Genomic DNA, 21725 nt, shown 5'->3' with positions numbered 1-21725 from the left:
ATTCAATTGTCTGCAGCGGTAATGTAAAGATGAATAATTACAAATTATCAGAGCTGGCAGGAACTAATGCAGGGAGCAAGTGGAGGTCAGAAACACACTCTTGTGTTACACTCCAAAAGCCTCAGTTTAAAAACTGTCTAAGTGACTTGGTGCAAGTCTGGTGAGAAAAAAGAAATGGAAAATTATAGTAAAGGCTGAAATTGTAAACAACTAGGTAATTTACATAATAATATCTGTACATATCTTTGAAGAATAATTTCCCTTTTCATTTTAGAATTTTTGGATTTAATAAAAGGTTTCTGTTATTCTAAAAACACTAAACGCATTTAGAATGTATAGAGAAAGCGACTAATTTTATTTCTTTAGTAATATGAATATTCAGAAGAAATATGAAATATATATGGTAAGGTCCAGTTACAGAGCTGGTGTGATAGAATTTTTAGAATTTAGTGACACATCGAGTAACAAAATCTAGAAACTCTCAAAACTTTTAGAATTTAGAACAGGCATTAGAAGCAGAATTTAAAATCCACAGAGATTCCATCAGGTGGGAAAATGCCTAGCCTCATCCCTCTGTATAATGCATTAAGACATCGTTTAAATTGCCAGTTAAATTTCTTTATTAATAAAAAAATTCTTTTCTATAGTGCCTGTCCATGTGATAAGATTAGAAGCATATTTGACATTTGCCATGCTTGTGTCTAGTGAAAAGTAGAGAAAACAAAGGGAAGATAAAAATATTAAGAAAAAGATTCTAGTATCAAAAGTAAAACATTCAACTATTATGTTTTCATTGTTCTTTCCAGACGTTCTCCAAAAGTAAGAAATTATGTATTAATACCATGGAGACATTTTTCATTTTGTCACAATTTTCTGGAATCTTCCAGAATCATGGGTCTATAAATCTTGCCTTCAAATCTTTCTAAACTTTCCAAGCTGCAATGTCCAAAATCCTAAAGAAAAAATATACCTACCGATTCTGCAACATAAAAAAGACAGAAATATTTTGGGGAAAAAAAAAAATCGGAGAAAAGTGTAAAATTAATTTTACAGAGAAAACCGACACATATTCTGAGACAATTACATGGGAAAAAATACACCTTACACGAGACATCATTAAATTTTTATTAAAAATAGAAACAAATTATAACCCATTCAAAAGATAACCATATATGTCAGTGAATCGCCAAAAATATTCCTCCAACATGCCAATTCCCACTCAAAATGGCAGTCATAAAAACAGACAGAAATTTCAGATGATTAAAATTAAGGACCTTCTGCTGAGTTTGGCCAAAAGGACTTTTAAGGACCAAAAACCGATTCCAAAAAATCTAAGGACTTTTAAGGATTCTTAAGGATTGTATGAACCCTGTATCAAGCACGTTTGAGATGCTTTAGGGAAAAGTCTAGCTGCTCTCAATCCGCCCCCTTAGACCCTTGCCGCATTTGCAACTGCTTTGCAAGAGCAATGGCTCTTGCTTCCTATGGAACTGATAGACCGCATAATTGAAAGCATCACACATCACTGTATGCGCTATATTGCTTCTAGAGGCGATCATATTCCATATTGAAGGTACTTTTCCTATAGCAAACTGACACCTGCGATTTGCTCATTTTATACATGTGCTAATTTCTATACTACCACATTTGTCTGGTAATTTCTTTTTATGATATTTGATACCTTACTATGTGTTGTATATTGTGGGTAAGTTTCACAAAATTCTACACGTAACTTTTTCAGTAATCGTGATTTTTGTGATTTTTCCTTAATTTATGATGTATAAAAATACAGCTGTAATGATTAAAATATATTTTGAATGTTTAAAATAAAGTGAAAATTCATGAATTTTTTAGACATATGATTTAGAGAAATACCGAGGAAAAGATTTTTTTTACCTCATTCTCTGGTTTTCTGCTTCTGGTGGACTGGTTCGGGCAGACCTCTTTTTTTGCTGTGGTGGCTCTGTCTTTTTGCTCAGCATGTGCTTAAATAAAAAAAAAAAAAAAAAAAAGAAAGAAAGAAAGAAATCAAACTTTTCTATATGTACGGTTCATGATTAACAGAAATGCATGTTCAAGAAATAATTAACATGGAATCTAACAAAGAAATAGATTTTTGGGAAATGTATTTCATTAATTAAATAAATAAATAAAAACCGAAATTGTATACAAATCAAAATTAATTTATTTAAAATTCTCAATATCATCTGTATTGTCCCAACTCTAAGAAAAGTACTTTTGTTAATGGAGGAATGAGAGAATGGCACCGCGTAATACAACTCGTGAATGAACATGAAGTGAGTAAAATTTACGACAAATGTACAGAAGCACATACTATGAATATAAAAGGAAACATCAATGATCCGCCAAACAATGCAATCGAACGAAATCGAGTAATGAAAGTAATTACTATGTGGTTCAGTTTATCGGGGAAAGAGGAACTGCTTCCTGAAGTCATAGGATTTGCACATTTTCATAAATGCACGAAGCTTAACAGATGTTAATGTTGATCACGGAAATTTCCTGGAAACGATACGATTACTTTCAAAATACGAATATGTTTTTCAGAGGCATATCAATGTTATAATGAAACATGCCGATCATCAATCTAGAGGGAGTAGCATAACATTGTTATCTAAAGTGACGATAGATCACATCATAACTAGCATCAAGAATGTCATGAGATGGTTAATATTAGCTGAGATTCCAGAAGCGAATTTTTACTCACTTCAACTTGATACTACTACTGACATAAATAAATGAACCAATGTTCAGTTGTTATTAGGTATCTTTACAAAGAAAACATATACAAAAGACTGATAGGTATTTTACCTTGTACAGATTCCACTGGACTCGGTATGTGCAGTATGATCAACTTCTTAGAGAGAATAAACATTGATGTTAGAAAATATATCAGCAATTTTACAGATGGCACATCAAATGCAAGAGGTGCTTTTAATGGTTTTACTAAATGGGTGAGTGAAAATGCACCTCACCAAATTCACATTTAGTGTTACTCCAATGCTCTAAATTTAGTATGGGTGGCTTCTACGAATGACGTTTTAGAAGGAACTTCTTTTTTTTTCTCCTAATAAATGAATGTGGAAAATTCTTTAAAAATTCCTATCAAAGAATGGATGTGTGGAGAGGAATCGGTGATAAAACCAAATCTAGAAAGCTTCATCTCATCGGTGAAACTGGATGGAATTTCGAATACTGCGCATTGAAATAAATTTTTGGCACGTTCGATTGCAAAGATAATTTGTTTTTGCTTAGAAGTTTGTACTCACTTTATCTATAGTACAAGTTGAATGCAAAAAAGCTTTTTCAAAATCAAAAATTGTAAAAAGTAGATAATAGACCACTATGGTGCAAGCTAATTAGGAGTAACAATTAGGAGTAAATATACAGAAGTATATTTTGATTAAAGCAAAAATTGAAGATATAATAGAGGAAATATTTGCCAGGCGACTGGAATTAATATTTAAATGGCTAATTATGAATCAACCATTTTTTTGGCTTAAATAATTATTTAGTCACTGTTATTTATTGTTTGTAGTTTATTTGCATATATATATATATATATATATATATATATATATGAATAAAGTCTTACTTTTCTGCAAAGGTATATTTTTATTTCGTAAAATTATTTTTTATGATGATGTTGATAATTTATATGTATAACGAAATTTCATATGGGGGCTTAGGGCCAGTATATTTTTCCTGACAGGGCTGATTTTTTTTCAGACTATTTTGTTTGTAAAAGTAGTATTTATGCTTATCGTTTCTCCCACATACAATTTTTCTGTTGAATATGCAAAGTTTTTTAAAATGCTGTCGTCAAATCTTTATTATCAATTTACTCTCAAACAGAAATTTATTACATTACACAGTTGAAATAACTGCTATCTTAAGCGGCAAAAGTGTTCAATTTATTTCTCTTAAATTTATTATCTCTTCTTTTTTTTTAATACTCTGCTTACTAAAAAATGTTTGTAAATAGGTTGTAAGGTTTCAAACTTAGAAGTACTGCAATGTGTACTGCAGAACTGATAAGCAAATAATCACTTTAATTCAGAGTGATAGAAGCGTAAACTTACGAAGGGTTGAATTTCCTTTATTATACAAAATAAATTTAACAGACGACTCCTTTCTTGGAGTTTTACAATAAAGCCTCAACTTGGGCTTGAACTCAGGAATGCTACGAAACAAAACTTAACTAAACTAAAAAGATACAGCCGAAGCTAAGATTCTAACAGAGTTGTCCCCTTAACACTCACTAACGGCGAAGCTATCAAGGGCCTAAAGTACAGCTGATCGTAAAAATAGCTTTAGAGAGAGTGAGGTTAAGAAAACACTATAAACACAAATGTTTGAATGCATGACTTGAATACATGTATTCAAATACATGATACTTATTATCATAACAATGAGTACAGAGTCTGTTGTTATCATCATAAAGAGTATAGTTTTCCTTCCACTGCTTAATCAGTGTTGCCAGATCGTGCAATTTTTCATAAATTTGTGACTTTTGACAAAATTGTGCAACAAAAATTTAATGACTTGTGATTTTGCGAAATTTTCGTGACCTCCATCAGATTTTTATGCTCTTCAAAGATTTTTTTTAATATATCGTAAAATGCTTATATGTTAAAATAATGTATCAGTCAAAAATAATTTATATTAAAAAAATTTAAACTAATTATCTGACGAGACAATGCAACGCAAACATTTAAAATAAAAGTCTAAAACTTTCAAAATTACCTAAAATAATAACTGTGACAAAAATATAGTAATGAAAACTATTTGAAAAAAATAAACGATGCAACTTTTATTTAAACTATGCAGTTGCAATTAGTAAATAGAAATTTTTAAAACAGTTATTTGAAAGAAACCATGCAACTTAAACAATTCAAAGGAAATTTGAAAAAGAAAACAATTGTTTAAAAAAACAATTATAATTAAAATATAATTTAAAGAACATTATTTGAAAGAAAGAATGATGTGACTTTTTTCTGCTCACACACAATGTGAAGGGAAAAAAGTTCGCCAAGTGAACTATTCTTGGTGCAAACTTAAAAAAAAAAAGAAAAAAGAAAAAAAAAAAGAAAAGAAAAAAAAGCACCCAGATAAATGTTTTAATTACTCCGTAAATTTTGCACCAAATTTTACAAAATTTAATATGTAGGCATAATTTGAGTTATAGAATTGAAATATGCAAAAAAATTAGCATGTTATTTCAGAAAAAGTCCAATTCTCTGCATGCGTAATCATTTCGTCAATTGGCCCAGTAGAATTGGAGACATAAAACTGTCTCTTTTTTTTTTTTTTCTTTTTCACGCAGCGTACATAATTTAAACCATTACTACCACGTATATTATTCAAACCATTTTTTTGTGCAGTAGAAATTTGTATGCAAAGAAAGTTATTTATTTCAAAAAGCATATGAAAAGATCACAGTAATTCTACCATTATCCTAAGATGCAGAATATACATTTACATATGATCAAAAGAAATGGTACTAGAAACATCAGCATCACTACCAAATACTGTAATCCATAATTATTTGCACTTTTAATTGTACAATCAAAAGTCGTTAATTCGGACCTCAAAGCTACAAACTTTCTGCGCATGCGTCGCATTGAAAACTTTTACGGCTGCGCATATGCGTGTGTGCATGCGCATAATACGTTTACACATGCGCATTTAATGTATAGCGAACGGTATAAGCTAAAATTATCTAATTATCTATTTCAGTTAATGCTGCAGATTGCATTGTTCCTTAATCTTTGAATTGAATTCGGCTTATTATTTTTTGCAGACTGTTAGAGCAATTTTATAACAGTAAGCTTGAACTTTCGATTATGTCAAATAGAATTTCCGATGCTGGAGCTCCCAAAGGATCTACAAAGTGAAAGTATGTTTCGATGTCCATCAAACAAAAAGTGGAATTGTTGCAAAAAATGGATAAAGGTATATGTATATTTGTTTCTATAGAGTATATTTGTTTCTCTAACCATTCCGAAATCTGTTTATCGGGGGGAACGCCGCAGCGTGCAATAAATTGGAAGTTGATCTGTCAGCACTATCCTTATCTTCAGGGCGGATGTTTTTATTTTATTTGACTTATAATTCCTTACTAAATGTAGTTTTTCATCTCGATGTACTCCGCCTTTCATATGATTTAAATCAAATTCCTCATCATTAAAATTCGCTTCTGACAGTGAAGAAAGTGACACAGAGGTTATTGAAAACGAAAAAATTGCGATTGACAAATTAGTCGGCATTCTCAACACAGCAATTACAGGACTTGAACAGTGGAACTTTGTAAATGAACAAGAAATTATGTCTGTTTATAGAATTAAAGAGAAAGTATTATTACATAAAATGAAGCAACTTAAACAACTTACATTGAAAGAAATGTTTAATAAAGTAATATTAAGCTTTTTTAATAAAGTAATATTAAGCAAATAAATATTAAGCTTTTTTTTTTTTTTTTTGTAAATTTTGATACCCTTTAGATCATAATTGTTCTTTATTTTATAAATTACGGTTTCATATTTTTAATTTTATAATTTCTGCATGCCATCTTACCAGATTTAAACTGATGATTTATAATCCGGAATCACCGAGTCCCGACGAGTCCGGATTAACGTCTTTTGACTGTACTTAAAAAACACTAAATAACTTTTATTAATACTAAATTGAAGTTCTATTACTTTTCTTTTGGTATTTTATACATACTTTTAAACACTGCATAGTTGCAGTCATTTAAATATCACAGTCAAATATGTTGCTTTTTAGAGTATTATCTCATTTCAAATATGAATGTTGGAATTTACGTTCCTTTTTAGTATTAGACTTAGAGTAGTGAAATTCAAATTAAAAATTTGACTACACAATTTAATTTTAATCTAAGCTGGCTCAGTAACTTTTATCATCGAAATAAATTCAAATGTTGACCCGAACAGCGTAAAGCCAAATAACTACAAATTATCAGAACAGGCAAGAATTAATGCAATGTGCAAGTGGTGGCCAGAAACACACCCTGTCAACAACTTGTTAATTTACGTAACAATAACTGCATATATCTCTGAAGAATATTTTCTTTTCTCTTTATGTATGCAGTTTCTAACCTCAAGTTTCCTCTTCAGTTTAGAATTTTTGGAATTTGATTAAAGATTTCTGTTACTCCAAAAAATTACATGCTATAGAATGTATAGAAGAAACTGCTAATTTTATATCTTTAGTAGTATGAATATTGAGAATAAATATGAAGTGCTATATGGTCAGGGACAGTTATAGAGCTGGTGTGGTAGAATTTTTAGAATTTAGCGACGCACCGAGCAACAAAATCTAAAAATGACAAACTTTTAGGACAGGCGCTAGGAACAGTGCCTGTCCTAAATTTAAGAATGTACTAGGCAGCAGAAATTAAGGAAGGCACCAGGCAGCAGAATTTAGGACTAAGAGAGATTGCATCAGGTGGGAAAATGCCTAGCATACTCTGTGTATGATGCATTGAGACATATAAGACAGATCTTTTAAATTGTCAGTTTTCAATTTCTTTATTAATCAATAAATTCATTTCTATAGATACCTACCCGTGTGACAAGATCAGAAGAATTTTTGATATTTTCCATGCTTGTATCTAGTGAAAAGAACAGAAAATAAAGGAAAGATAAGCGTGTTAGGAAAATGACTTCTAGGATCAGAAGTAAAACATTCAAACATTATGTTTTCATCATTCTTCCAAAAATTCTCCAAAACATAAGAAATAAATCACAAACTTTTTGTTAAATACATCCATATAACTTAACACCATTAAGACATTTTTCATTTTGTAATGTGTTTCTAGGAATCTTTCAGAATGGTTTCAATTTCTGGAAAACGACGAGAAAGATGTAAAAACTATCAAAACCAGGCATGGAAGAGAAACCAGCCATATCCAAAGATTAGACTTTTTTAGGTTTAGCTTTCCCTTTCAATTTTAAAATTTTGTAGTTCTTTTCAAAAGTTTTACTCCTTAAGTTTTTTAGTAGATGGGAGAAAGTTAGATTTCAGATGACATGTAATTTGTATTGTATACATACTTCCATTTAATTTTATTTACTTAATTTTCTGCTCACTAATAATTATTGTTAAATACGAAATGGCATCAAAACAGCTTACAGAATTAGTCAAAAAATATGTGTGTATACTTAGTTGGGTTTTTAAAGAATACTTTGTTATTTAGAAGAGTGATGTTTTATTTAAGATCCAAACATATTTAAAAAAATAAATCATCAATACTTTAGAATGTGTTTATTAGTCTGGAATCTTCTAAGATACGCTGGGAGCCTAATAGTTTATTTAGACGCAAAAGCATACAGTATTAGGCATTCGCGAGCAAAATTTCATTACAACAAACAAATTATTTTTTCTAGAAAATAAGTTTTACAGAGCTTTTAGCAGTGATGATAAACGTAGTACTATTATTTTCACCAGCTGTGCTATCATATTAGTTATCCAGCACTAGTCAATTTTGTACAAAATGTAAACTGTACACTTGGTAAAATTCAGCCAATGCTTAGTTGGGCTCTTTGCATTTGTATTCCCCAGCATTAAATGAATTAAAATTCTAAGTTAGACTCTCTGCTGATTGCCTGGAAACCATAAATTTTTAAAACGTAAGCACAAGTACTGCCTTTTGTTCAGCTAAAGACTTTTTCAATAAAAAAGTTTACTTAAATCTTCTTGGCACTCAGTTTTCATTTCATAAATGAGATAACTTGCTTGTCTCTAAGACAATCACTTCTTCAAATGAAGGAAATAATCCAAAATTCTATCAATTCATTTCACAGAGGGTTTTTAGCAGTTCCCTCTACATATATTATTATCTTTTGTTTGTTTTGTTTAGTTTGTCTAGATTGGCAACAAAAAAAAATGTAAACAAAAAAAAAAAAAAAATTGCTTTGGTGATTGTAGCCCTAATGTCTTCTTATATTATTATGAATTAAAATATACTTAATCCATTCTGGAATTATCATTTAAGTTAGTAAATTATCTCATGTATTTATTGACTCAGCATAGTGTCCACAACAGGTTCAATGCATCTGAAGCAATATTATTTTACTGAAACTTGTATTACAAAATTGTATTATAACAAACTTGTATTATAAGATTTGTAAGAGTAACAAAGGCCTATTAGAAAATAATACACTAAACATTGAGTTAAAAAAGAAGAATAAAATTACACTAAATTTATATAAAACATTTAATTACAGCATATGCCAAACAAATTTAATTACCTGCACTCTCACACTTCCTTGTGATGCCTCGTTTAACAAGCTTCATTATGTACTGAAAAGGATAAAATCACAATTAGTTTGCTGTATAAATATTACTTTTAGATTTCAATAAAAACTTTAGTGAATTTGAAAGCATTTTATTGCACTTCATATAATCTCTAACTCATCTATTTTTTGCTTTTACGAAAAACCTGCACTTCCATTTGTATTTGGTTACCAAAAATTTTTTTTATTTCAAAGCAGTTCAGTAAAGCATTGTTACTGAACTGCTTCAAAATAAAATTTATTACTCTGAAAAATGAAAAGGCCAGCACAGAAAGCTGTTTAAAATACAAATTAGCAATGAAGTCATTGTTTTAATGTGATTTGAAAGTCTGAAATTTGAGTGGTTCTTTCAAACCTGTGTAGGACAAGCAGATTTTTGCATTTATCTCAGATCAGGATGCTGGATGAACAAGATTTTGCATGAAAACATCGTATGATGAGCCACAGCAAGCTGAAAAGCTAGTCATCAACAGATCCTAGAACCCATAATTCGAGTGAGCTAGAAATAACCACAAAATTTGGTTCCAAGGATTGGAGATCTTCATAGACATCCTGGTCACTCTCATTCACAAGTTATCACTTTAAAGATTAACCATTATTTGCTAATAATGGTCCTCCTGAACAGGTGACAAAATGCCAGCTAGCTGCAAAGAAAGCTACCAATAGAAACTTCAAGAAACTTACACAAACGATTTACAAATATCTTTATGAGTGTAACTTAGTTGTATGCATTCCTATCTTCAGACATTTTGAAGCTTGAAGAAACTGGACTTGAGAAACTCTTGAGATTAGACACATACAGAGCCAAGCCTTTCTTTCCCAATGAATCAAGATTTGGCCCAGAGATGGCTAATCAATGATATCTGATCTGGAGAGAATGTGACACTCAATACAATTTAGTGCAATGCAATCCAAACAATAAATGTTTTTCTGAAAGTAGTGTATTTGCTTCAGCTTATATGGATGTACTGACTTGTACATCATTCAGAATGGATACCTTGATGGGTCAGACGTGCAAAGATAAAATTCTTAAAATCTTAGTAATGCCATATATTGCTGCCACTGGCAATTCCATCCTTTTCATGCATAAAAATGGCCAAGTTCATGAACTTGATATATGATGAAGAAATAACAGAGCAAATGGAATGGTGCTCAGATCTGAATCTAGTAGAACTTCGGGATACATTGTTGATAGATCTTTAACCCGCGAGAACGCGTGTCAGGCCTGTGAGGCCTGGTCGTTACAAAAACATAATACAAAAATTTCTCCCTTTGGTGAAATTTTTCGACCTTCTCAGTAGCTGCGTTTAAGGTCATGTACTTGTCATTCACAAGCATTTCCGGAATTTGACCCTTCATCTTTTCTCAGAAACTGAGTAGCTGGGCTTCTCAGGCCCGAGGCGCGCGCTCGCATTGTCATTTAAAATTGTGAAAGCGATCAAGCAGTTGCAAAAAGGTCTTGCTATTTGAGTTGTGATGATGAAATGAAAAGACTACAGAAACTATTAGCCAAAGTTTCTACTGAATGAAGATACAATTAATGAAGAGGACGAAGAAATAGTTGGTGAAAAACAGTTTAGTGATCACCAATCGAATTCTGAAGAGGCATTAGACTCAAGCGATGAATCTAGTAATGAATTAAGTAAAATTGTGTCCATCAGCAAATTGTTATTTTTGCAAATATTACGTGACAAAATGGAATAAAAAAGAACCAAGACTTGCTGTGAGAACTCTTGCTTACAACACGAGAGAAAATTGCTCGGAAATGTTTGTGAAGCAAAATTTGTGTAATCCCCAATGAATTCTTGGCAACTGCTTATGGATAAAATAATAGTAAAAATTCTAGTAGATTGGGCAAACATTTATATTGAATCCATTGCCATCAAATTTGGAAGACAGAGAGATGCTTGATCCACATATATTACAGAAATCAGAGCATTTATCGGTCTTCTTTATTTTGGAAGATTCCACAAGGCTTCTCACGTAAATGTTCTCGACCTTTGGGTGACTGACGGAACAGTACTTGACATTTTTCATCGAACAATGTCTAACAAAAGTTTTTTTATTTCTAATGAAATGTTTGAGATTTGATGACATAAGAGATCGCTTTTCTAGAAGGGAAATAAATAAACTGGCTCCGATAAGATATGCCTTTAAAAAGTTAAAGAACTTTAAAAAGTTCGTTGAAAATTGCGTAAAACTTTACAGTCTTGGCGCAACGGACCGAAAATCACAAATTTGCTGCACTATGTGCGAGAAAAATGCTTGTGGTAAACACAGCACGATTATTTGCAAAAAAATGTGAAATGTAAGTTTTATTTTGAAATTATTGCTGTAAAAATTTAATATTGCATAAATTGGTACTAAATTTCATCTGCGCTCAAAAAGAAATCAGTTTAATTTTTGTTGGTAATGATAAATAATTTCAGTCTTAAAATTGTTTTTAAATACAATTTGATTAGACTTATTAAATTAAAAGTATATTTTTATATTTTGTACACTCTTTTTTTTTTATTATTTAAATGTTTTTCTTTAATTACACAAGCAATTTTATTTTTGTTTTGTTAAGAAAAATGCTTCTGACCTACGGAGCCCGACGCACGTCTTTGCGTAGCTAAAAGTAGCGCGCGTCTTCTTGGGTTAACCTCAGTTACTGTACCTTCAGTCAGAAAGCCTAGGAAGAATCTCCCAAAACCTCACTTATCACGTAATCAACTCAGTGTCTCATGTAAAGCTTAACATCTTACATATTCAAGACGGTAATGCTCTTTTCTAAAAGTCTGACAAAATACATGCATACCTCTTTTTTTTCTCTGAAAGGAATGAATTTTTTTATAATAAAAGGTGTGTTTCCCATAAAATCATACTTTCTTGAATTTTTATTTACATGTCACTTTCATAAAAAAAATTTAATTTTGTGCTGCATATTTAGCAGCATTTGTCTGTTTATCTAAATTGCCTGCCCTCTTAATTTAGTTAAGCAGAGTTCATAGCCAATATACAATGATTTTTTCTTTATAATAACTTCAGTTTCATTAAGTAATGAAACACTGAATGAGAAAGAAAAGAAGGAAAAAAAATTAAAGGGTTCAGATTTTAATAATTAGCAAAAAAAAGATCTTTTGAAGTTTAATATGGTTTATCAATTATATTTCAGAAGAAAAAAAAAAAAGCAATGCTCATTAGCAGGTACAGAAAAGAACTATGGGCTGATGAAATTGTTTCAGGCATGCAAGGTCAGTGACAAAACCTCACTAGACGGCAGAATGGTCAAATTTACACATAAACTGTATGTTTTTGTGTGGAAAGAAATATTTGGTGCCTGCCAGATGGACCTAGATTTTGCAGCCTTTAAATAAAGGAATTTTATATTATTATTTGTTTAAATAGAAGAATTTTCAAAAGAATACTATTTATGCATTATAAAAACTACAGTATAAATTATAAAAACATTGCATGTTATTTTCTTACATAAATACTCAGGTGGTCGAGCAAATTGTTAGCATCAATAATTTGAAAACTTTAGAAACGAATTTATTGGCCTAAATAGGCTTATGAGTACTGAAATGCAATTTTGTATTGTTTACCTTTTCATTCATTCTGTGACCGTTTGGAAAACTATAAGATATTTATCTTTCAGATTTAGTCTGCCTGCTACTGATGAATAAACTAAGGTATTTAAACACAATAGAAGCAAAAAGCAATAGAATAGCAATATATGCTTCAGAATATTATTATTTTTATTTTTGAATCTGACTCGGTTAAATAAAAATGCATTTAATTTATAATATAGCTACTTAAAAAGCTAATTAATAATATCCTTAAAGAATTATGTTGAATATTTTTTTCACTTTTCAAATATAAATAACATACCTAACATTCCATGTTAGTCCAAATATATGTTCAACTATATGTGTTCAAAAGAAAAGGTATAAAATGTCACAACAAACAGGTTCAAATTTAAATATGCTACTTTGGCATAATGCAGTGAGACATATAAGGACGCAAATGTAGTGCCCAGCCTGGTTGTGCACATGCACTGGGTGCCTGCACATGACACAGGAAAAGAAGTAGGCAGTTGTGCATTCCATCCACTTGATGCAGTAGTGAGTGTGAAGGCATCATGGCATTCACATTGCAAGATTCGACAATTGAGAAACAGTAAGGTGTTATCAGATTTCTGACTGTAGAAGGGTTAAACTGGCCGATAGACAAATCAGTGAGAAAGTAGAGTGCTGTTTTCACGAAGGCCTACAGTATTTGAGTGATGACTCGAGACCAAGCCAGGCAAACATGGTAATCACGGCTGAATTCATCAACAAAGTGAATGGCCTGGTGAGAAGTCACATCTCAGAGGGAAGCACTTCAATAAACTGAAGGACACAGTGGAGGACTGGCTCATGTCACAGCTGCAGGAATTCTGGAAAAGGGATTCCTTCAGCTTGTGAAACAGTGGGATAGTTGCACTTAGGCCTCTCCTGATTACTTGTGCATAAACACTTTAATATACTCATAGTGTTGTTTCATACCTTTTCATTTGAACACCCCTAATAGAATCATATAAAATATTTCACCATTTCACATTGGCCATCTCTATTGATAATCAATGCTGATAAATCACATTAAATTTTAAAAGAGTCCTCTTAGGCAAACGTTAAGATCTGAACCCTTTCATTTTTTAATATCCCTCTTTATGTGCATAAGATATCCATAAAAATACTACTATCATAAAATTATATAAACCAGAACAGCACAGCACACATAAACCTTACAAGCAACAAGACATATTTTCACATATCCTAGAATGAACTTTTCTTTCATTCACAATTTTCTGAAGGTGGGCGAAACAGCATTAAAAGCTATAATGCAGAAATAAAGAAACAAAACAGAAATTCCTGTTTTATTTCTTATTTGGGTTAATCTTTGGATTATGGTAATTTGGCAATTTTTTGGCGACCAACCCTGCTACAGCAACCTGCTAGTTTTTGTTTGGACACCATTTTGTTTTGACGAAGTAAAGGCATGTTTTTTTTTACTAAACATTTTTTTTTCAACAATATGCTAGTCGAATTACGCTTATGCTAGAACTTTTATGGAACAAAAGTGCTTAATCATGACGAAGATTAGGTGCGAAACTGGGAGAAAGTGCAGAATCGCAAACTGCTTGCCGCGTTTTTAAGAATTCCACATACAAGTATCCATGTATACGTCGATCTATTTTCAATTAAAAAAAAAAATCTCAGAATTGCACAAAAATGGCATTGCGCACACTCTTGACTTTATCCATGTACACTGCTAAAGTCCTAGGTAGTAACCTTTATCGACTTACTAAAATGTCGTCAAACTACCTGTTACCATATTCCAAAGATTAGCCGGCAGTTTTTGGATAACCGGCTCTTAGCGACCTGGCTACGGCGGCCGGTGGGAGCGATTATTGCCAAACTATTGTTGATTCCAGCGCTGCAAAAAATAATTGCGGCAACCCTAATGCAAGAAAGGAAGTATAATAGTAAATAACTATAAAAATTGATGTTTTAATTTAGATGAGAGGTTAATTTCATATAATACATTTTTATTATTATAATTTATATTAAAAAAAGCTATATATGCCCGAATGCAAGTATAAGAGTAAATAACTATTTCAGATAATTATTATAATTTATATAAAAATTGCTAAACATAACTGAATGGATGCCTGCATCACTATTTCACTACCGAGTTTGCTAATGCATAATTTCACCTCATTGGTTGTTCAAACATAATTTTCTATAATGAATGATGCCTTTTCTTTGAAAAAAAATTCTTGGTAAAGTGCAGAATCGCCCATTTATTTGTTTGCCGCTTTTTACAAGCATAAAAAAATTGGATTTTTGTCAATTTTCTTTTACTTTTTAAGTGAAAATAGGTCAATGTGTACATAGATAAAGCCAAGTGTGTGCGCAGTTCTAGGAATTTTTGTGCAATTCTAGGATTTTTTTCAAGCGAAAATAGGGCGATGTGCACATGGATACCGAGTATGTACAATTCTTAAAAATGCATCAAGCAGTGGGTGATTCTGCACTTTACCCAAAATTCTATTGCAGACTTTTCGTCATGGGCAATTCCCAAATTGTTAAATCCATAGGATATCAAAAAAGGATTTAAAATCAAAAATGGATTTAAAAATTAAACTAGTTTTTCAATCACGTCTTAAGAAATATAGAACTATATAAACTCACGCAATCTGCACATAAGCTAGATTTGGCGCACTGTTAAATGGGCGCGCTTGCTAGATTTGGTGCTTTTGCGCATACATTTTCGCTGCAATTTTTTTACGGTTCTCAAAACGGAATAGTACCTATTTTATTTTATAGATAAAACATTCATGCAGTTCTTTACAGAAGTTTTTTACAGAAAAAGCAGACTGCTATGCATGTGAGCTAACAACAGCATGTGCTATGCAATATTTGTACATTTTGCTTTTTAGTGAAAATAGATTATCCAACAAATAAGGAGAATAACAGTGTAAACAATGCCAAGTTGCATGAAATTTCAAGTTTCTTCAAATTAATGTTTTTTTAAGGGAAAACAAATCACTGTGTACTTGAGGAGAGCAAGCCAATAAATAAAAAAAAAATATATCTGAAATTCCTTCAGATTTTATATTACGCCCAAAGGGTCATTTTTTTTAATGTTTTGTGTGTTACCTTTATTTATTAAATATCATGTTCTTCACACTTAAAAAATAAAATTTGGCTGATCTTTGGAATATGGTAACTGGTAGTTTGGCGACATTTTGGAGGCTATGAAGGTTACTGCCTAGGACTTTGGTAATAATGTGAGAAGTAGTCAGTTCCAATTACGCATTATTTTGTGAGAGGGAAATCAGAGATCATGAGATATGTCATGTGACATTAATGGACGAATTACAGTTCTTTAATCGGAAAAGGGGGGAAATCTGGAAATTTTGTATTTAGCTTTATTCTGTGTTGTGTGAAACAATGTTGGTTAATTTTTGGATCCCATGGCCCTAACTAAAGTGAATTCGAAATGGCTATTTAGGCATTGTGATAAAGAGAATTTTGCTTTTTATTTAGCGGAGGAAGTATGGAGGAAAAATTCGCAGATTAGGTAAGTTAGTATTTTTAATTATTTGAGGATATTATTTTTATGCATTGTTCTAAATGTAAGGAGTAAATAAAGTAATATCCTATTATTGGAAAATTGTTATTAGCAATGATTTAGTTTAAAGTAATTAGGATTGTAAGCTAATTTTTATTAATTTAATGTATGTGCTTATTTACATTTTAAGTAGTGTTTTTGAATTTAATTATATTTTAATTAAATGATAGTTATTTTGTGAATTATATGTTTGTAGGAATTTGGTATACGTTTCAGTGGAAGTAAACGTGCGTGGAAATAATTTAAATATTTGACACTAAGTATTTGTAACCATTTGTCATGTTTGCGGTATGAATTCGTTGGTGACGTTTATAATATAATAGATAATTTAGAGGTAAAAGTTTTTGGATATTTTATTTATTTTATACGTGGAAATATTCATCTTTGGAAAGGGTATATAATTTTTCGCGATCAGGTAATTTCATATATGTTCTTTTTAACGGATTTAAAGATTCACAAAATTTTCATGCATTTTCGTGAAATTTTTCTAATTTATGAGAAAAAAGCAGTGTACATGGATATAGTGAAGAGTGTGCGCAATGCCATTTTTGTACAATTCTGGGATGTTTTTATAAGTAAAAATAAGTCGACGTGTACATGGTTTAGTGATATTTTAATTAAATGATAGTTATTTTGTGAATTTTATGTTTGTAGGAATTTGGTATACGTTTCAGTTGAAGTAAACATGTATGGAAATAATTTAAATATTTCACACTAAGTATTTGTAACCATTTGTAATGTTTGCGGTATGAATTTGTTGGTGACGCTTATAATATAATAGATAATTTAGAGGTAAAAGTTTGTGGATATTTTATTTATTTTATATGTGGAAATGTTCATCCTTGGAAAGGGTATATACTTTTTCGCGATCAGGTAATTTCATATATGTGCTTTTTACCGAGTTTAAAGATTCACAGAATTTTTTTGCATTTTCGTGCAAATTTTTGTAATTTATGAGAAAATAGTAGTGTAAATGGATAAAGTTAAGAGTGTGTGCAATGCCATTTTTGTGCAATTCTGGGCTGTTTTTTTTTAAGTAAAAACAAGTCGACGTGTAAATGGTTTATGTGTATGTGCTGTTCTGAAAAACGCACAAGGAGTTTGCGATTCTGCACTTTTTCCCAATTTTGCAGTTAATATTTGTCATGATTAAGCAGTTTTGTTACATAAAATTTCTAGCATAAGTGTAATTTGGCTAGTAGATTGTTGGAAAAAGTGTTGAGTAAATAAAAAGAAAAGAAACATGCCTTCACTGGTGGGAAAAAAAAAAAAAAAAAAAAAAAATAGAGGGTTGCTGTAGCAGAGTTGGTCACCAAATTTTCGCCAAGTTACCATAATTCAAAGATCAACCTAAAATTCAATTCAACTGCAATATCAAAAAATATTTAAAAGAGTATATCTTAAGAATTTCTGATATAGTCTCGCATGCTGGAGATTAAAACTTTTTTTTCATACTGTGTTGCTATTGCTTGTTTTGAAATTGTAGAGTTTGTTAATAAAAAATTCTTTAATGTTTGACAAAATACGAAATAGCTAAGAAAACAAATTCCAAATTTGGGCTTTCAGATGCCCATATTCGAATGGAGGACTATGCTATTCAAAATTTGATGTCTCTAGGTGCCAGTGTTTTTTCACAGTGTAAGAAACATGTATACATTCATGCAGATTCTTCATCATTTAATTTCTTTACATATAATGCAGGGCTCTAATATTTGGTGGCAACTATTTTAAAAGTAAATTGACGTGTACAGTGAACCGATGCAAAATGTGTAAACTAATAGCCCTTCAATCCAAATTTCCCCTTTCGACTAATAAAGATTAAAAAGATAAGTGTTTTTATTATGGATGTTTTTTGCCCTTTTAATTTTGTTAATTGGTTACTGGTTTATGTAATTCTTAAGAGTCCAGTATTTGTGAAAATGGTAGTCATCTTTCACATCGGCCAAAAAACTAATCATCAACGGTTAGCTCTAACAAACACCGTCTTAGCTTTATGTAATCTCCTATACCGTCTTAGCTTTATGTAATTTTTTGCATGAACAGTTTTAAATACAGTAAATTTCAAATATAAGCTTATACGTTTATAATCCAAGAGTGTGGTTTTTCTTCAAAAATTTATCTAAATTTCAAAAGCTATATACAGGCCGAAAAGAAAAAAGCAATTTCTGCAACGTTCAGACATGTCTCTATGAAGGCAAAAATGTTGCCAAGCAGGTCAAATTGTGGATTATTTTCCAATCAAATCACTAAAGTAAATGCCAGACACCAAAGATAATAGTTTTAATGCTAGTAACCATTTTTGAAGCTAGCATAATTTTTCCATACATTTGTTGTATTTATATGATCTATGGCAGGGGTTCTCAACCGGTGGTATGCAAAGAATTTTTGGTACTTACATATTATCGCAACCAGGCCAAAATTCGCATAAATTGCGAAATCTGGCAACCCTACGTGTTATACGTAGTTTTGTAAAAAGAGCATGTGGAGATTCACAAAATTTTCCTGCATTTTCGTGCAAATTTTTGTAATTTATGAGAAAATAGCAGTGTCCATACATAAAGTCAAGAGTGTGCGCAATGCCATTTTTGTGCAATTCTGGGATGTTTTTTTAAGTAAAAATAAGTCGACATGTACATGGTTATGGCGAATACGGTTTTAAATCAGCGCTAAAAGGAATAGCCAAAAGATTTCCGCCGAAAAAATAATTCTGCAACTTATTCAAATTCGAAACTGGATGGGTTTAATTGCTATTTTATATTTTAAAACAAAATAATATAAAAAACTGTATTAAAAATTATCTGTAATTTATAAATGTACATTTTCTTTCTATTCATATTTTTTAACTCAAACTTACAAATAGCGCCAAACTGGTTGCGATAATACGTAAGTACCGAATTTTTATCTATTAAAAATTCCAAAATTAAAACCCCAGCATCCTGATTGAGTTTTATCTCCAACACTGGTAAATTTATGTGATCTGAGCTTTGTTCAAGAGTGATGGTGATAGTAGTACTTTGTAATGGTGGTACTAAAGATTTTTAGTTTTTGTTTAGAAAGTATGCGTTAGTCAAAAGGTTGAGAACCGCTGACCTATGATATCTATGTTAGTCATTTTCTATGCCATTTTATTTTTTGTCTGAAAGATCAGCTATCAGAAAAATTCTTAAATGGCAAATTTCAAACAACAAGTGATCATGTCTGATGAAAATTCTAACAACAGTATAGCTGCCTGGCATTTCTCTGTGAATGCAAAAAGAGTTCAAGAAAAGAAAAAATGGTGGAAATTTCACAAATATAAAATTTTTTATGTCTGCGACAATGCACCAAATTGGCATTATATATATACTGGCCATCAAAATTAAAGGATAATAGCAGAAATAAAACATAACTGATGCTTAAAAAAATTAACAGAAATTAGTACAAAAGCATTAGTTAGCATAAATTGAACTGTTTGGCAGCTGATTATTCGAAAAATATTGAAATTAAAACCAAATTTATAAAATGTGAAAAATAATGGAAAAAACTAAGTGACTGCTTGTGGAAATATTTTTTTCTTTAATATGGTGTATGGCCACCTTGGACAGATAAGCATATCTTACATCTTGATTTCACACATCTTTACCAAAGTGTTTATCAAGTCTTGTGGAATTGCCTGCCACTCCTCTAAAAGTGAACTTTTCAGCTCTTGGAAGGCACAGCAGGAATCTAGTGAGCTACAATTCTGTGCTGTAAGGCATTCCACACATGCCCAATTGGGTTGAAGTTGGGTGAGTAAGGTGGCCAATTCATTTAAATATCTTTAGTTTGCATGTATTTTGACACCACATATGCTCAATGAGGCCGAGCATTGTCATCCTATTAGCAAAAACTCTGGGTCAACAGCAACCCTAAACAGTATAATTTGAGGTTCCAATACCTCATCTACATATCTTCATGCAATTACAGAACCTCGTTTGAAAGATATGCAACCATTTGTCATGATTCTTCCCCAAATCATTAAATTACAGTTTTGGAAACAAGATATTACAATGATAACAGAAAAAGTTGCATGTTCCTTCCTCTCTCTAGGTCAAAACACATCTAGAATCAATGTTCAGAATACATCTGGATTTATTAGTAAACAATAACTGGGCTGTCATCTTGGCTCTGTTAAACATACTGACAGCAGCTTAAACAGGCTATTCTGGGAGCTGGAATGAGTGGGACACATTTCCTCGCATACAGTCCAGAGCTTTCATACAGCAGTAGAAACAGTTGCCTCTACTGTAAAACTGTACGCTCCTTTGACTTTTTAAGTGAAAATATATCGATGTGTACATGGATAAACTCAAGGGAGAAAGAAGTAAAAATAGGACGAGGTGTAAATGGATACCACGTTTGTGCAATGCTTTGTCTTGTTATTTTGGCTTTGTGTTGCGGAGATTTTTGGCGCAAAAATTGCTGCTATGCAAGCCAAAATAACAAGTCAAAGGTTTGAAAAACGTCGCTAACCCCAAAATTATTCGTTTACTGCTCATCATAAGGGAACAGGATATGTTTCCGTAATCGGCAATCCCGCGTGTACCGTACACTAGAGTAACATATTTATTGACATTCAATAGAATTAGAATTTTCTGGAAATTGCATATTTGAAAACAGCTTTACAAAATACAGTTTCATGCATTAAAAATTAACACTTACTTTCCGTCACGAATTTAGCGCCAACAGGGTATTGAATAGTTACGGTCAAGGTTCTTTAATATACAGTGGTGGACAAAATTGTGGACACTTTTGGAAATTTTTATGTTTTTGAACTTTGTATGCTTATAGAAAATGTTTACGTTTCGCAAAATGCAAACTTGTATATATCATTTTAAAGAGAATTTATTACTGAATTCAATACAAAACACAAAATTCAATTATTTGCAATACAAAAAAAGTTATATGTACTTTAGTATAAATAAAAAACACAGTTATAAAGTGGTTTGTAATGTCTAGCTTTCCTGGCCAATCACTGTTCTTGTTCTGAGAACCAATCAAATGTTAGTAATTAGTAACTGCCAGTAGAAGCTGACATCATGTTTACACTTGAAACAATTCATTATTTTGCTTTGTTCTGTAGAAGGAGGACCTGTTTCTTATACACTGCAATTACAAGTAGGAAATTTTGTAAAAATTTTTAATATTTAGTCAAGAAGCAATGACATCAAATAAAAGAGTAGATTGGACACCTAGAAAGGGATGTAA

At 31.3% G+C, this 21725-nt stretch overlaps 1 protein-coding gene across 4 annotated transcripts in view; it reads right to left on the bottom strand.

Moving 5' to 3' along the window:
- Positions 1-21334, bottom strand: part of LOC118204288 (uncharacterized) — a 148087-nt gene extending 126753 nt beyond the window's left edge. The window contains exons 1-3 of one of the 4 annotated variants that reach the window (XM_085817744.1): positions 21180-21334; positions 9294-9345; positions 1897-1985 (exon numbers count right to left, since the gene is read on the bottom strand). In XM_085817744.1, the coding sequence (XP_085673870.1) occupies positions 1897-1985; positions 9294-9339 (135 nt within the window). In that variant the 5' untranslated portion in view covers positions 9340-9345; positions 21180-21334. The remainder of the gene's footprint in view (positions 1-1896; positions 1986-9293; positions 9346-21179) is intronic. The other 3 variants (XM_085817745.1, XM_085817743.1, XM_085817746.1) reach the window with 3 other exon arrangements.
- Positions 21335-21725: the final 391 nt, after the last annotated feature.

Source organism: Stegodyphus dumicola, chromosome 5, assembly GCF_044657685.1.
Source record: "Stegodyphus dumicola isolate Sdum_Otavi_A_Nest chromosome 5, ASM4465768v1".
Classification (NCBI taxonomy): domain Eukaryota; kingdom Metazoa; phylum Arthropoda; class Arachnida; order Araneae; family Eresidae; genus Stegodyphus; species Stegodyphus dumicola.
Note: the sequence above shows the minus strand (reverse complement) of the source record. Positions and strands in the feature narration are given on the sequence as shown.